Source organism: Cherax quadricarinatus, chromosome 20, assembly GCF_038502225.1.
Source record: "Cherax quadricarinatus isolate ZL_2023a chromosome 20, ASM3850222v1, whole genome shotgun sequence".
Taxonomy (NCBI): Eukaryota; Metazoa; Arthropoda; class Malacostraca; order Decapoda; family Parastacidae; genus Cherax; species Cherax quadricarinatus.
This window is the reverse complement of record NC_091311.1, coordinates 33,494,775-33,512,622: the sequence shown is the minus strand read 5'-3', so window position 1 is coordinate 33,512,622 and position 17,848 is coordinate 33,494,775. Positions and strand designations below refer to the sequence as shown.

At 38.8% G+C, this 17,848-nt stretch overlaps 1 protein-coding gene across 3 annotated transcripts in view; it reads right to left on the bottom strand.

The window, feature by feature from the left end:
- Positions 1-17,848, bottom strand: part of LOC128701130 (cysteine desulfurase-like) — a 127,690-nt gene that overhangs the window by 13,324 nt on the left and 96,518 nt on the right. For all 3 annotated transcript variants that reach the window (XM_070086916.1, XM_070086918.1, XM_070086917.1), the window contains exons 7-8: positions 8,981-9,192; positions 8,498-8,720 (exon numbers count right to left, since the gene is read on the bottom strand). In XM_070086916.1, coding sequence (XP_069943017.1) covers positions 8,498-8,720; positions 8,981-9,192 — 435 coding nt within the window. The remainder of the gene's footprint in view (positions 1-8,497; positions 8,721-8,980; positions 9,193-17,848) is intronic.

The window sequence follows — 17,848 nt, the reverse complement described above, 5'->3', positions numbered from 1 at the left end:
TTCCCTTTCTCTGCCCTCCCTCTTCCTATTACTGCAATACTTAAAGATTTCATTAGCTGATGTACAAATCAGAGGTAATGGAATATGACAAGAAAACAAGTAGCCAGCTTTTGTTCCCACTATGTAACTATTATAATGAGCGAGGTAGCAACACACTACTAATATACTGATTTTTTTTACTAGAGAAAAAATACCAACACCTTGAAGTAAATTGTAGATTACAGTAAATTATCAATTTAACCAACATAATTTAGTGAACTGAAGAAATACAAGACAACATCAGCTGGGTCAATTAATTTGGAAACGACAGATGTCAGTCACAGAATTGTAGTTCTTGTTACGAAAACAAAACAATCTCATCTCTATTCAACATACCAGCCATTAACCCTTTCAGGGTTGACAGGCCCTCTCAGTGATTTGTTCTCAGGGTCGGCCAAATTTCAAAAAAAAAAAAAAAAAAAAAATTCTTCTTATGAAAAGATAGAGAATCTTTTCCCGATCATAATGACACCAAAAATATGAAATTTGATGGAAAACTTACGGAATTATGCTCTCGTGAAGTTAGCGGTCTCGACGATGTTTACGCATCGGCGATTTTGCCAACTTTGAGCCCTATTTTCGGCCAATTCCAGTGTACTTGTCGACAAAAATCATAACTATTTCACTAGAACTCCATTTTTTCTATTGAATGAGTACAAGAAACCACCCATTTACTGATTTCGACTATCCAATACAGTGGTCAGAATTTAGCAATTTTGCCAATTTCACACAAATTTCAAAAGATGCCAATTTCCGAATAGGGTCCAGAATAAACAAGAAAGACATTCCTGGCACTAAAATAACACTTCCTCTGTTCATTAGTCATGTCCCCATGCCCCTCTTACATTCTTTTGCTTTCCACTGTTATGCAGACTACTGCATTGGTGTAGAAATGGTATAAATATTATCAGCGCACTTGTGAAAGAATATTAGACTCACCAGTTGACGTGTATTGGACGCATAGCATGATTTGTTTACTTTTGAACTTTGGTAAAAATTGAACATTTCTGCTACTTTGAGCGCAATTTCAAGGTACTTTTCATTGTAAAACCAGTCAAAATCATCTCAATTTCTGTAACATGTCTTCAATTCTATAAAATGAGACCAGGAAGACTAGAATACAACAATAAATACCATACGAAAATACAGTGCAAAGTCGCTGTTTTAATCCAAAAACACGGTCAAAATTTTTTTTTTTTCTCATTATGCACTGTGTGCTGCAGGATTTTTTTTATGCCGCACACACTGACCCATTCTTTCATATGTAGGCCTACCAGCTTTCTCTCGCTAGATTTGAGGGCGCTAGAATTTAGGCGTACTAGTACGTCAAAAACCCTGGTGTGTAAGCCGTACTAGTACAGCTGAAACCCTGAAAGGGTTAATGGCCACCCACTTTATTCTATTACTCCTTTAACCCTTAATCTATCGCAGTTCATCTAATATGACATAATAAACAATATATATAACATAGAAACCTGATATATACTCTAAAATGAATAAAATATGTCATTCATGTAGTGGTATCGTCAGCGGACGAGAGTTTGTCTGGAGACTGGACACAATACTTCTTGAATAATTTTGCTAATATCATCTATACAGCTTATTTATCTATCACAGTTCATCTAATATGACATAATAAACAATATAAATAACCTGACATATACTCGAGAATGAATAAAATACGTCATTATGTAACAGGTGGAGGCAGCCACAATTGCTCCCTCTTTGTTGTGGTAAACACTGCCATCTAGTGATGGCCTTATGAAGCCATCTATTATTATAATTATTATTATATAGTACATTATTATCCTAGGTAGTAAGTTGGTACACAGCAACCGCCCAAGGAGGTACTTCCGTCCTGCCAAGTGAATGTAAAATGAAAGCCTGTAATTGTTTTACATGATGGTAGGATTGCTGGTGTTTTTTCTGTTTCATAAACATGCAAGATTTTAGGTACGTCTTGCTACTTCTACTTACACTTAGGTCACACTACACATACATGTACAAGCATATAGTACATACACATCCCTCTGGGTTTTCTTCTATTTTCTTAATAGTTCTTGTTCTTGTTTATTTCCTCTTACCTCCATGGGGAAGTGGAACAGAATTTTTCCTCCGTAAGTCATGCATGTTGTAAGAGGCGACTAAAATGCCAGGAGCAAGGGGCTAGTAACCCCTTCTCCTGTATTTATTACTAAATGTAAAAGGAGAAACTTTCGTTTTTCCTTTTGGGCCACCCCACCTCGGTGGGATACTGCCGATGTGTTGAAAGAAAGAAAGTGTACATTATTATATATATATATATATTTCTTTTTCAACAAACCGGCCGCATACCACCGAAGCAGGGTGGCCCAAAAAGAAAAACGAAAGTTTCTCTTTTTAAATTTAGTAATTTATACAGGAGAAGGGGTTACTAGCCCCTTGCTCCTGGCATTTTAGTGGCCTCTTACAACATGCATAGCTTACGGAGGAAGAATTCTCTTCCACTTCCCCATGGAGATTAGAGGAAATAAACAAGAACAGGAACTAGTAAGATAATAGAAGAAAACCCAGAGGGGTGTGTATATATATGCTTGTACATATATGCGTAGTGTGACCTAAGTGTAAGTAGAAGAAGCAAGATGTACCTGAAACCTTGCATGTTCATGAGACAGAAAAATGGGCACCAGCAATCCTACCATCATTTAAAACAATTACAGGCTTTCGTTATACACTCACTTGGCAGGACGGTAGTACCTCCCTGGGTGGTTGATGTCTACCAACCTACTACCTATACATTATTATATATGTATTATTATTACAGTAGAGCCCCACTTATATGGCAGGTTAGGTTCCATGCTACTGCCGTAAAGCGGAAATCGCCGTAAAGTGGAACACCCTTTTTTCCCCCTTATAAATGCATACAAATATGAGATAACAAGTTTACACTAACATATATTAAGTTAGCAATAGAACTAGGCATCAAAAAACAAAAAGTACAATACACACATGGTGCACTCATTACTTACCTTAAAATATTTATAGTCTTAATCTAGGGTGAGACAAGTAGTATTTATTGTAAGAAATCAAGTGTGGTATGTATGGTAGTCAGCCAGGCTACCATACCAGGCCACCCCACCTAGACGTAATATTCTATTACATTTAAGTATCCCAGAGCGATAAAATGCATATACAATTTACTCATTACTTACCTTAAAATATTTGTAGTCTTAATCTAGGGTGAGATGAGTAGTATTTATTGTAAGAAATCAAGTGTGGTATGGTAGTCAGCCAGGCTACCATACCTGGCCATTCCACCCACACATATACAGCAGGGCCCCGCTTTACGGCGTTTCGCTTTACGGCATTCCGCTAATACGGACATTTCAAATTATGACCAAAACTCGCTATACGGCTCCCCCCACCTGTCTTTCTAATACGGTCACAGCGGCCCACCGAGTTTGTTTACATTCTCCCTTAGCACATCTCCTTATTATGTCTGGAAACTTTCCAAAATTTCAAGTGTTTTAAAGTTATTGTATATTTTATATGTATTGTACTTGATAATTAAACTTGTGTACACCTGTACCTAAATAAACTTACACACTGTGCTGGCATGTAGGTACACATTAAAATCACTAAGAGTCTCTCTACTCTTGATGCAATAATAATAATAATAATAATAATAATAGTAATAATAATAATCTCTTGGGCGCATTAATGTTGCATATTACGTTAATATAGACATTTCCCTTAATCTATGATATTTTTTTCAAAATTATATAAGAAACACATTATGTAACACACAAACATGATACATGCACCCACAGTATAAAAATTTATACAAATATATATGAGATGTTTACCAAACGGTTTGTAGAAGTGTCGGAAGAATTACGTTTTCTCTAGCCCGTCACCTGTTACTAGGGATAACTGTAGAAAAATATTCCTTTCGTATGCCTTCACTTTATAGCTATAATTCTGTACTAACTTGTACACAGTGTAAGAGTATTTGTTTCGTGATTTAATTATTATAATAATAATAAAAATATTATAAGGTAAAAGTTTCACAAACTCTTACAAATGTACATGAATGAACTAAAACTGGACACGTATTAATACCGTCTATTTCGCCTGACCGAGTGATCGTCCACAACCTGTTCAGTTTGTTTGTTTGTTTACGCTGTCTGAGCTCGGTGTATCATTAAATGTTGTGTATTACGTTAATATACACATTTTCATTAATCAATCCGTGATATTTTTTTCAAAATTATATAATAAACACGATACATAACAAATACATAACATATGTGTAGAGAACCTAGGATAACCCAAAAAAGTCAGAGTGACTTACTTCCATTGCCTTCACTCAGAGCATCATTTCTTCTCAAAATGATGTTACATGAGAATGGGAGTGTTCTTCTTTATTTATTCTACCGTATCAATGTAGAGACAACCTGTACACAATGTAACTTGTACACAAACCAGACGTGTACACTGTTTACAAAACTTACCTTCGCCTGGTTTGTTTACATAACTCTGCGCCTGTCCTCTCTCATGCACTCATTCTTTCTCTCTGGTATGGTAGCCTGGCTGACTACCATACATACCACACTTGATTTTTTACAATAAATACTACTCATCTCACCCTATATTTTAAGGTAAGTAATGAGTGAACTGTATATACATTTTATCGCTCTGGGATGCTTAAATATCATAGAATAGTATGTGTGGGTGGGGTGGCCTGGTATGGTAGCCTGGCTGACTACCATACATACCACACTTGATTTCTTTTACAATAAATACTACTTGTCTCACCCTAGATTAAGACTATAAATATTTTAAGGTAAGTAATGAGTGCACTATGTGTGTATTGTACTTTTTTATTGTTTTTTGATGCCTGGTTCTATTGCTAACATAATATATGTTAGTGTAAACTTGTTATCTAGTGTTTGTATGCATTTGTAAGTGGAAAAAAAGGGTGTTCCACTTTACGGCGGTTTCCGCTTTACGGCGGTAGCCTGGAACCTAACCCGCCGTATAAGTGGGGCCCTCCTGTATTCTATGATATTTAAGCATCCCATGTAGGGTCAGGGGTGAGTAAACGAGATAAAATTAATAAATGAGAGAGAGAGAGAGAATGAGTACACGAGGGAGGACAGGCGCAGAGTTATGTAAACAAACCAGGTGAACCCAAGTTTTGTAAACAAAGTGTACACGTCTGGTTTGTGTGCAAGTTACATTGTGTACAAGTTGTCTCTACACTGATATGGTAGAATAAATAAAGAACACCACTCCCATTCTCATGTAACACAATTTTTAGAAGAAATGACGCTCTGAGTGAAGGCAATGGAAGTAAGTCACTCTGACTTTTTTAGGTTATCCTAGGTTCTCTACACATATGCTGTTATGTATGATAATCTATGTAACTGTATTTGTGTATACCTGAATAAACTTACTTACGTACATACGAAAGGAATAATTTTCTACAGTTACCCCCAGTAACACATTTTCTCTTATGTTAGACTAGAGAAAATGTTATTCTTGCCGTCACTTGTACAAGTTATCTGGTTACAACATCTCATATTTATGTTTATTTATTCTACTGTGGGGTGTATTTATCATCTTTATATGTTATACATCGTGTTTATTATATAATTTTGAAGAAAATATCATAGATGGATTAATGAAAATGTGTATATTAACGTAATATACGACATTTAAATGAGACTCGGTGATTATTATCATTACTAATATGACGTCTAGAGAAGTAAGACACTCTTCCTGATTTTAATGTGTACCTGCATGCCAGCACAGTATGTAAGTTTATTTAGGTACAGGTATATATAAGTATAATTATCAGAGTATATATAAAATATGAAATAACTTTTAAAAACACTTGAAATTTTGGAGTCTCCAGACATAATGGAGAGACTTAGTGCTTACAGATCTCACGGAGAATGTAAACAAACTGGGTGGGGCACGGTGACCGTATCAGAAAGTCAGGTGGGGCGAGCCATATAGCGAGTTTTGGCCATAATTTGAAATGACCGTATTAGCGAAATGCCGTAAAGCGAAACGCTGTAAAGCGGGGCCCTACTGTATATGTATTATATCATTATTATTATATTATTATACTATTATTATTATACGTATAATTCTTTCTTTCAACACACCGGCCATATCCCACCGAGGCGGGGTGGCCCAAAAGGAAAAACTAAAGTTTCTCCTTTTACATTTAGTAATATATACAGGAGAAGAGGTTACAAGCTCCTTGCTCCCGGCATTTTAGTCGCCTCTTACAACACGCGTGGCTAACGGAGGAAGAATTCTGTTCCACTTCCCCATGGAGATAAGAGGAAATAAACAAGAATAAGAACTAGAAAGAAAATAGAAGAAAACCCAAAGGGGTGTGTGTATATATGTGCTTGTACATGTATGTGTAGTGTGACCTAAGTGTAAGTAGAAGTAGCAAGACATACCTGAAATCTTGCATGTTCATGAGACAGAAAAAAGGACACCAGCAATCCTACCATCATGTAAAACAATCACAAGCTTTCGTTTTACATTCACTTGGCAGGACGGTAGTACCTCCCTGGGCAGTTGCTGTCTACCAACCTACTACCTAGGTATACGTATAATTATTCTTTCTTTCAACACACCGGCCGTATCCCACCGAGGCGGGATGGCCCAAAAGGAAAAACTAAAGTTTCTCCTTTTACATTTAGTAATATATACAGGAGAAGAGGTTACTAGCTCCTTGCCCCCGGCATTTTAGTCGCCTCTTACAACACGCATGGCTTATGGAGGAAGAATTCTGTTCCACTTCCCCATGGAGATAAGAGGAAATAAACAAGAATAAGAACTAGAAAGAAAATAGAAGAAAACCCAGAGGGGTGTGTATATATGTGCTTGTACATGTATGTGTAGTGTGACCTAAGTGTAAGTAGAAGTAGCAAGACATACCTGAAATCTTGCATGTTCATGAGACAGAAAAAAGGACACCAGCAATCCTACCATCATGTAAAACAATCACAAGCTTTCGTTTTACATTCACTTGGCAGGACGGTAGTACCTCCCTGGGCAGTTGCTGTCTACCAACCTACTACCTAGGTATACGTATAATTATTATTATATATTATTATTATTATTATTCCTAGGTAGTAGGTTGGTAGTCAGCAAACGCCCAGGGAGGTACTACCATCCTGCCAAGTGAGTGTAAAACGAAAGCCTGTAATTGTTTTACACGATGGTAGGATTGCTGGTGTCCTTTTTTCTGTCTCATGAACATGCAAGTTTTCAGGTACGTCTTGCTACTTCTACTTACACTTAGGTCCCACTACACATACATGTACAAGCACATATATACACACCCCTCTGGGTTTTCTTCTATTTTCTTTCTAGTTCTTATTCTTGTTTATTTCCTCTTATCTCCATGGGGAAGTGGAACAGAATTCTTCCTCCGTAAGCCATGCGTGTTGTAAGAGGCGACTAAAATGCCGGGAGCAAGGGGCTAGTAACCTCTTCTCCTGTATATATTACTAAATGTAAAAGGAGAAACTTTCGTTTTTCCTTTTGGGCCACCCCGCCTCGGTGGGATACGGCCGGTGTGTTGAAAGAAAGAAGAAATTATTATTATTACAATATAAATAATTTGTAATTTTTATTCACACAAAAAATAGAAGATTTACTGTTATGCAGACTACTGCCTTATTGCAATAATTATAAAAATAATGTCAACCCATTCACAACTGCATATTGGAATGGACAGTAATGTCATTTGTTTACTCTTGAACATAGCCAAAGAACTGAACATTTCTCCTACTTTGAGCTCAATTTCAAGGTACTTTTTGTCATGAAAGCAATCAAAATCACATCTATTTCTGTAATGTATCTTCCATTCTATCAAATGAGACCAAAAAAATGAGAATACAACCATAAAAACCATACGAAAATACCACTAAGGGGTGGCTAATTGCTGAGAAGTGAACTCCATTATTTATGCTCCGATTTCTTTTATTTTTGGTGTACATTAAGAAGCATCTTTTCATCATACATTGCCCAAGTTTCAATAAGATAGTCCAACAAACAAATGAGATCCAATTCCCTTGATCAAGAGCAAGAGCCCCTCATCAGTTTCAAGGAACCTTCCTTGAGGTCCGCTCGCTTGGGGAAATTTCGCTCGCTTATAGAAGCAAAAAATCGACCCATCGACTGCTTGTATTTGGAAAAACTTGCATGTGGATGCGCTTGCAAGTAGAGGTTCCACTGTATATCTTTTATTTGGAACTTATAATAAATTAAATTATGAATATAAATTTTGAATTAGGACTGATTTCCAGAATATCATTGTACAAATTTTATTTTGAAAAATCTCTTAATTTGGAATATTCTTAAATGAAGAATTCTCAATATTTTGTATTTTTCTGAATAAAAGAATAGGCAACCTTATAAATAAAAGAACATAACTTTCTCTTACCTCATCTCTCTCAAGCGAGTAACATGCTCCACACATTTATCAGCTGTATATTTTACTTCCTCCTCTGTAGTAAATCTACCAATACCAAAGCGGATAGAAGAATGAGCTAAATCTTCCTCAGCACCAATGGCACGCAACACATAGGAAGGTTCAAGAGATGCACTGGTGCAAGCTGACCCTGATGACAAAGCTACATCCTTCAAGGCCATCAATAAACTCTCACCTGTTTTAATCATATTTTGTCAGTATTAATTTTCCTGTATGAAATTATGACAGTATGAATATAATCATAAGGAAGCACTAAATCTGCAAGAACCAAACAAAATAGAACATCAGGTTTGATCTGGGTAAAGGGAGAGTATCTTCAATTCCTTGGATAAACAGCCCTTCACCAGCTTCATGGTACCCCCCTCCCCCATCCTTAACTTAAGTGGACACTGTATTGAGATTAAAATCAGCAAGAAAATTTGAATGAATCCTCACCTTCAACAAATGCAAAAGAGAGATTAATACATCCAGGGTAAGCGTATAGAGGGTCACCATTCCTTACAATATGTTTCATTCTTGACGTGATTGATTCGACTAACATGTCTGACAACTTGGTTATCCAAGCATGATCATATTCCATTTCACTCATAGCAATTTCACAGGCAGCACCCAGGCCCACCACCAAGGGAGTAGGTACAGTTCCTGACCTGAAAATTAATATGTAATGCACAGCCAAAAATATATAAATTAGAAAGCAGTTATGTAAAGTTTTCACCACAATTAAAAATACATTTTAAACTGAAGAACACTTTTCTGAGCAAGGTTTCATAAATCACTAGTGGAATAGCAACCTGTTGGTAAACCTTTTATAACACCATTTTCCTCTCTCCAGTACACTCATGTTTCCATGTTGTCTGCACTCCCAGCTGAGTGGACTTGCCACCATTCGAGTATATCCTGAGAAAAAACAGCTAATAATTTTGTTTTGTATCTAGAATTGTTATCTTTCCCACTTACTTAACCCTCTGACTGTTTTGGTCGTATATATACATCTTACGAGCCACCATTTTTGATGTATATTCAAAAATTCTAGCGGTTTCAAATCAAGCAGGAGAAAGCTGGTAGGCCCACATGTGAGAGAATGGGTCTGTGTGGTCAGTGTGTACCATATAAAAAAAATCCTGCAGCACGCAGTGCATGAGAAAAAAAAAACTCCGACCATGTTTTTGGATTAAAACGCCGACTTTGTGGTGTATTTTCATATAGTATTTATGGCTGTATTCTTGTTTTCTTGGTTTCATTTGATAGAATGGAAAATATGTTATAGAAACAGAGGTGATTTTGATTGGTTTTCCCATGAAAAGAACCTTGAAATGGAGCTCAAAGTAGGGGAAATGTTTGATTTTTGCCGATGTTCAAAAGTAAACAAATGATTCATTGTCCAATAAATGTCCAACTTGCCATTCTAATATGCAGTCATGAATGGGTTGACATTATTTATACAATCATTACAATATTGCAGTAGTCTGCATAACAGTAAAGCTTCTATTTTTTGTTTGAATAAAAATTCAAAATAGAAAGCATGAGTAATATCAGAGGGGCCTGGAGACGTGACTGATGAACAAAGAAAATGTTATTTTAGAGCCAGGAATGTCTGCACTGTTCATTCTGGACCCTATTTTGAAATTGTCATATTTTTTAATTTGTGTGAAATTGGCCAAATTGCAAATTTCTGACGACGTTATTGGGTAGTTGAAATCGGTAAATGGGCAGTTTCTTGTACTTAATCAGTAGAACAAATGGAGTTCTAAAGAAATGGATATGAGTTTGGTTGACTGGAACAATGGAATTAGCCAAAAATGGGGCTCAAAGTGGGCGAAATCGCTGATTCGTAAACATCGCCGAGGTCGCTAACTTCGCAAGAGCGTAATTCCATCAGTTTTCCATCAAATTTCGTTCTTTTGGTGTCATTACAATTGGGAAAAGATTATCATTTCATAAGAAAAAATAATTTTTTTTTTCTTGAAATTTTGCAACACCAGGAGACACCTCAGGATTTGGGATTGTGACAGTCAAGGGGTTAAAGTGCAGGCATTGTACTTCCCATTTCCAGTACTCAAGTCTGGCTATATAAAAATAACCAGTTTCCCTGAATCCCTTCACTAAATATTACCCTGTTCACACTCCAACAGCTCGTCAGGTCCCAAATACCATTCGTCTCCATTCGCTCCTAACATGCTCACACATGCTTGCTGGAAGTCCAAGCCCCTCACCCACAAAACCTCCTTTACCCCCTCCCTCCAACCTTTTCGAGGACGACCCCTACCCCGCCTTCCTTCCCCTACAGATTTATACGCTCTCCATGTCATTCTACTTTGATCCATTCTCTCTAAATGACCAAACCACCTCAACAACCCCTCTGACTAATACTTTTATTAACTCCACACCTTCTCCTAATTTCCACACTCCAAATTCTCTGCATAATATTTACACCACACATTGCCTTAGACAGGACATCTCCACCACCTCCAACTGCCTCCTCACTGCAGCATTTACAACCCAAGCTTCACACCCATATAAGTGTGTTGGTACCACTATACTTTCATACATTCCCTTCTTTGCCCCATAGAAAATGTTTTTTGTCTCCACATATACCTCAATGCACCACTCACCTCTTTTCCTTTGTCAGTTCTATGGTTAGCCTCATTCTTCATACATCCATCTGCTGACATGTCAACTCCCAAATATCTGAAAACATTCACTTCTTCCATACTCCTCCTCTCCAATCTGATATTCAATTTTTCTTTATCTAAATCATTTGATACCCTCATCACCTTACTCTTTCCTATGTTCACTTTCAACTTTCTACCTCTACACACTCTCCCAAACTCGTCCACTAACCTTTGCAACTTTTCTTTAGAATCTCCCATAAGCACAGTATCATCAGCAAAAAATAGCTGTGTCAGTTCCCATTTTGTATTTGATTCCCCATAATTTAATCCCACCCCTCTCCCCGACACCCTAGCATTTACTTCTTTTACAACCCCATCTATAAATATATTAAACAACCATGGTGACATTACACATCCCTGTCTAAGACCCACCTTTACCGGGAAGTAGTCTCCCTCTCTTCTACACACCCTAACCTGAGCCTCACTATCCTCATAAAAGCTCTTTACAGCATTTAATAACTTACTACCTATTCCATATACTTGCAACATCTGCCACACTGCTCCCCTATCCACTCTATCATATGCCTTTTCTAAATCCATAAATGCAATGAAAACTTCCCTACCTTTATCTAAATGCTGTTCATATATATGCTTCAATGTAAACACTTGATCTACACATCCCCTACCCGCTCTAAAACCTCCTTGCTCATCCTCAATCCTACATTCTGTTTTGCCTCTAATTCTTTCAATATTAACCCTACCATACACTTTTCCTGGTATACTCAGTAAACTTATTCCTCTATAATTTTTACAATCTCTTTTGTCCCCCTTCTCTTTATATAAAGGAATTATACATGCTCTCTGCCAATCCCTAGGCACTATATCCACCCCTGCTTTTAACATTTCTGTCATGATCCCATCAGTTCCAGCTGCTTTACCCCCTTTCATTCTACATAATGCCTCACGTACCTCCCCCACTTTCACATCTTGCTGTTCTTCACTCCTAAAAGATGGTATACCTCCCTGGCCAGTGCATGAAATTACCGCCTCCCTTCATTGATATTTTAAACGTTCCTCAAAATATTTCCACCATCTACCCAATACCTCCATCTCCCCATCTACTAATTCCCCTACTCTGTTTTTAACTGACAAATACATTCGTTCCCTAGGCTCTTAACTTGTTTATCTCACTCCAAAATTCTTTCTTATTTTCATTAAAATTCCTTGACAGTACCTCTCCCACTCAATCATCTGCTCCCCTTCTACACTCTCTCACCACTCTCTTCACCTTTCTTTTACTCTCCCTATACTCTACTCTTCTTATAACACTTCTGCTTTGTAAAAACCTCTCATAAGCTACCTTTTTCTCTTTTATCACACCCTTTACTTCATCATTCCACCAATCACTCCTCTTTCCTCCTGCACCCACCCTCCTATAGCCACAAACTTCTGCTCCACATTCTAATACTGCATTTTTAAAACTATTCCAACCCTCTTCAACCCCTCCCTCCCCCACTACTCATACTTGTACTAGCCCACCTTTCTGCCAATAGTTGCTGATATTGCACCCAAACTTCTTCCTCCTTTTTTTTTTTTTTTTTTTTTTAACACAGGGTTTGACAAGGTTAAGGATCCCTAGTTTTATTGACAAGATATTTACAGGTTAAGGATTCCTAACTTTATTGACAAGCTAAGAGCTGTTACCTACATCAGCTCATTTGAAAGCATTTTTATTGTTATGAGACATACAAGTAGGGAACAGGATGAAGTTGGAGCCATCTGTGGGCCAGCATTTTCATTTGATCAACTGACGTTATCTCGTTGACATCATTATGCTGTACGAATGTGTTCCATACTCGAGTCATCCTGGGTATATATGATCTCAGATGGAGTGATGTTCTGGAGAAGGGTACAGCCAGAGTGAAGTTGCTGCTTTCTGCCCGTCTTGTGGCACAAAAGCTTGTTTCATGCTGTCCTCGAAGTGGATCCATGTTGTGGTACTTTGACAATATTGGCCTTGTACATAACAGTAAGGCCACCCACATCCCTCCTGTGTTGAAGGCTCTGCTGAAATGACAGATCTATCCAGGATGGGTCCAGGCGAGAGATGAGACGTCTTGCTCTGTTCTCCACTCTGTCAAGCATGTTGCAGATGAGAGGGGGGGGCAGGCAAACCAAAAAAGTGGAGCATACTCAAGGTGTGAGCGTACTTGTGCCTTGTACAGAATCTTGCAACCTCTACTGTCAAGCAGATGCGAGATATGGCGAAGTGCTGTAAGCTTCCTGGCTGCCTTGTTTGCTAGATTTACAACATGGTTCTTCATGGTTAGTTTGGAGTCAAATTTCACCCCAAGAATATCAACTTCTTCTCCAGGTGCCAACACCCTCCTATTCATCCTTACTACTGCACCAGCATTACCATCATGGTGCCTAGAGATGATCATCATTTGCATTTTCTCAGGTGCAAATGTTACTTGCCATCTATTTCCCCAAGCTGATATAGCTCTTAGCTGGTGATTGATGTAGCTTAGAGCAGCTGGCATTTCTTCTCTTGGATAAGTGAATGTCAGTGTACAGTCATCTGCATATGCATGTGATTCTTGGATAAGATGAAGAAGGTCGTTGAAGTAGACATTCCATAACAATGGTCCCAGCACGCTTCCTTGTGGAACACTTTCCCCAATAGGATGTCTTGCTGATTCCGTTCCATTGAGAACTACACTTAGAGATCTACCATGAAGGTAATCACTGAGGAGACATAGCGTAGAGCCTGCAATTCCCAGTGCTTGAAGTTTTGCTAAGAGGCCCTGGTGCCACACCCGGTTGAAAGCACCAGCAATGTCCAGTGCCACCACACAGCTGACTTTGGATTCATCCAGTGACTGGTGCCACTTAGTGGAGAGGTTTAACAACAGATCAGCAGCAGAGTAACCTTTCCTGAAGCCATATTGATGATCACAAAGTAGTGAGTGGTAGTCAAAAAACTCTGTCATTTGTCTTGAGATTATTGTCTCAAGGATCTTACCAGTGATTGACAGGAGTGACACTGGTCTGTAGTTTCTGATTTCTGCTCTGCTCTTCTTTTTGTGAACAGGGACTACATTTGCCTCTTTCCACAGAGAGGGCCATTTACACTGTACTAGGCAGTGCTGAAAGATGCGAGTTAGAGGTGCTGCTAGCTGGTCTGCACATCTCGGCAATCTTGGGCTCAACTTGTCTGGGCCCACAGCCTTTTCTTGGTCAAGCGATTTAAGAAGGAAATGCACCTCCTCCTGCTTTATTGTCACCACTGACAGTTTTGACACAGTTCTTGCAGCTAGCCAAGGAGGGTCCCTTGCTGGATCAGGAACTTGCATTTTGGTAGCAAAGTGTTCAGCAAAGAGGTCTTCCTTCTCTTGACTACTAGTAGAGGTGGTCCTATCCTGTCGATTCAGAGGCGGAATGAGTTCATCAGGCAGATAACCTTGTCTGTCCCTGACCAGGGACCACCAGGTTTTGGAGCCTACCCTACCTGATGCTAGCTTTCTTTCTGTGTCCACCTCCCATTTAGCAATGGCCCACTTTTGATCGTCACCCATATGCCTACAAGCTTGCCTGTGCAAGTTCCTGTTATAGGTGGTAGGATGTCTCTTATACCTTCGCCATGCTTTGTACTTAGCAGTAGCAGCCTCTCTACAACGAAAGCCAAACCAAGGCTGATTTGTAGGCTTCGTCACATATTGCCGGTGAGGAATGTGTTCTTGTTGTAGATTAAGGATGTGTCCAGTGAAGGCTTTCACTTGGTTGTCAACATCCCCTTGGAGGAGAGCATTCCAATCGGTGGTGACGAGCTCAGAGCAAAGGGCTGGCCAATTACCTCTTTCCCATAGCCAGGTTATGCGTGTGGACTCCTCACCTCGTTCTGTTGGGATCTTAAGTGTCGTAAAAACAGCCTTGTGGTCAGACGATCCAATGTAGCCGAGGGGCTGACAAGTGACTATGCCTTCTGACAGATCACTCACTACTGGGTCAAGGGAGGAGCCAGAGATGTGAGTAGGGAAATCAACAAAGTTTCTCATGTCAAATACTGCAAGAAGGTCATCAAAGTCCCTCTGTATAAGGTGTTGGTTGTGGTTGCCAACAATTATGATATGTTGACAGTTGTGTTGTAGCAGAAGGGAGTCAATATTTTCCATTAGGAAGTTGATGGGGTCTGCATGTTGCCACTGAGGTCTATACATTGCACATGCTAGTACAGAGGTACTAGTGTTTATGCAGAGCTTGAAGAACATCATTTCAAGATGAGTAGGGGTGGCAACATCAATGTGCTGGGCATGAACACTTTTAGAGAAGCACACAGCAACACCTCCTCCTTGCCCTTGCCTGTCTCTTCTCATCTATGAGGTGTAGCCAGCAATTCTTGCAAAATTTTCTGGAGTCCTGTCATCCAAAAATGTTTCAACAACAGCTATCATGTCAGGACGTCGAGTGTTCACAAAACTGTGTGAGCTCTCCAACATTAGTAATGAAACCTCTAATGTTGGCCGACAGGATGCTGATAGACTGGCTCCTCATGATGTGGTCAGCTTGAGGTGGTGGGTGTGTAGGGCATGTAAGGTGCCTGCCCTTGAGAGAGGTAGGGTACTGAGGCAGCTGCAGGGATGTAGGTCTGTGGTCTTGTATAGGGCACAATACCACCTGCTGGGCTGAGATAGGAGTAGCTGAGTGGGTGATGTGTGAGAGTGTTCACCAATTCAGAGATCCTGCTGGTTTGTTCTCAGAACAGGTCTCTAAACAGGTGGTCCTGTCTGTAAAGTTCCTTTTTCTTCCGACACTGGTCCTCCTGATGTCCTTTCTTGTAGCAGTAATTGCACCTGGTATCTCGCAGGCAGTTGTTGGCGGTGTGCCCCTTAGTTTATACACTTTCACCTCTCTCTTACTTGTTGCCATTTTCCTTTTGTCCCATCTACCTCTTACTCTAACTGTAGCTACAACTAAATAATGATCCAATATATCAGTTACCCCTCTATAAACATGTACATCCTGAAGCCTACCCATCAACCTTTTATCCACCAATATATAATCTAACAAACTACTTTCATTACGTGCTATATCATACCTTGTATAATTATTTATCCTCTTTTTCATAAAATATGTATTACTTATTACCAAACCTCTTTCTACACATAGCTCAATTAAAGGCTCCCTATTTTCATTTACCCCTGACATCCCAAATTTACCTACTACTCCCTTCACAACATTTTTACCCACTTTAGCATTGAAATCCCCAACCACAAATACTCTCACACTTAGTTCAAAACTCCCCACACATTCAACAATTCCCAAAACTGCTCTCTCTCCTCTACACTTCTCTCTTCTCCAGGTGCATATATGCTTACTATAACCCACTTTTCACAGCCAACCTTTATTTTACTCCACATAATCCTTGAATTAGTGCATTTATAATAGCATTTACTTAGCCTAATAATACTGCTTCCTTATCCCTTTTAGGGTTTCGGCCGTACTAGTACGGCTTACACCCCAAGGTTTTTGACGTACTAGTATGCCTAAATTCTAGTGCCCTCAAATCTAGTGAGAGAAAGCTGGTAGGACTACATATGAAAGAATAGGTCTATGTGGTCAGTGTGCGCAGTATAAAAAAAATCCTGCAGCACACAGTGCGTAATGAGAAAAAAAAATTTGACCGTGTTTTTGGATTAAAACAGCGACTTTGCACTGTATTTTCATGTGGTATTTATTGTTGTATTCTAGTTTTCTTGGTCTCATTTTATAGGATGGAAGACATATTACAAAAATTGAGATGATTGTGACTGGTTTTACAATGAAAAGTACCTTGAAATTGAGCTCAAAGTAGCAGAAATGTTCGATTTTTACCAAAGTTCAAAAGTAAACAAATCATGCCAAGTGTTCAATACACGTCAACTGGTGAGTCTAATATTCTTTCACAAGTGCACTGATATTATTTATACCATTTCTACACTAATGCAGTAGTCTGCATAACAGTAAATCTTCTATTTTTTGTAAGAATAAAAATTCAAAGTGGAAAGCCAAAGAAATGTAAGAGGGGCCTGGGGATGTGACTAACGAACAGATAACTTGCTATTTTAGTGCCAGGAATGTCTTTCTTGTTTATTCTGGACCCTATTTGGAAATTGGCATCTTTTGAAATTTGTGTGAAATTGGCAAAATTGCTAAATTCTGATCACTTTACTGGATAGTTGAAATTGGTAAATGGGTGGTTTCTTGTACTCATTCGATAGAAAAAATGGAGTTCTAGCGAAATAGTTATGATTTTTGTCGACTAGTACACTGGAATTGGTAAAATAGGGCTCAAAGTTGGCAAAATCGCCGATGCGTAAATATCGTCAAGACCGCTAACTTCGCGAGAGCATAATTCCATAAATTTTCCATCAAATTTCATACTTTTGGTGTCATTATGATCGGGAAAAGATTCTCTACCTTTTCATAATAATAATTTTTTTTTTAATTTGGGGACCCTGAGAACAAGTCTCGGAGAGGGCCTGGGGACCCTGAAAGGGTTAACCTACTGAACCACGATCATAAAACACACAAAAGCATCATAAAATATTGTATATACATGGGCGACAGGGCATTCGCGAATGTTCGAAGCTCGCGAATGTGGAACTCACAAAAGTGGAGGGCAAGCTTGCAGACATATCTAGCACTAAAA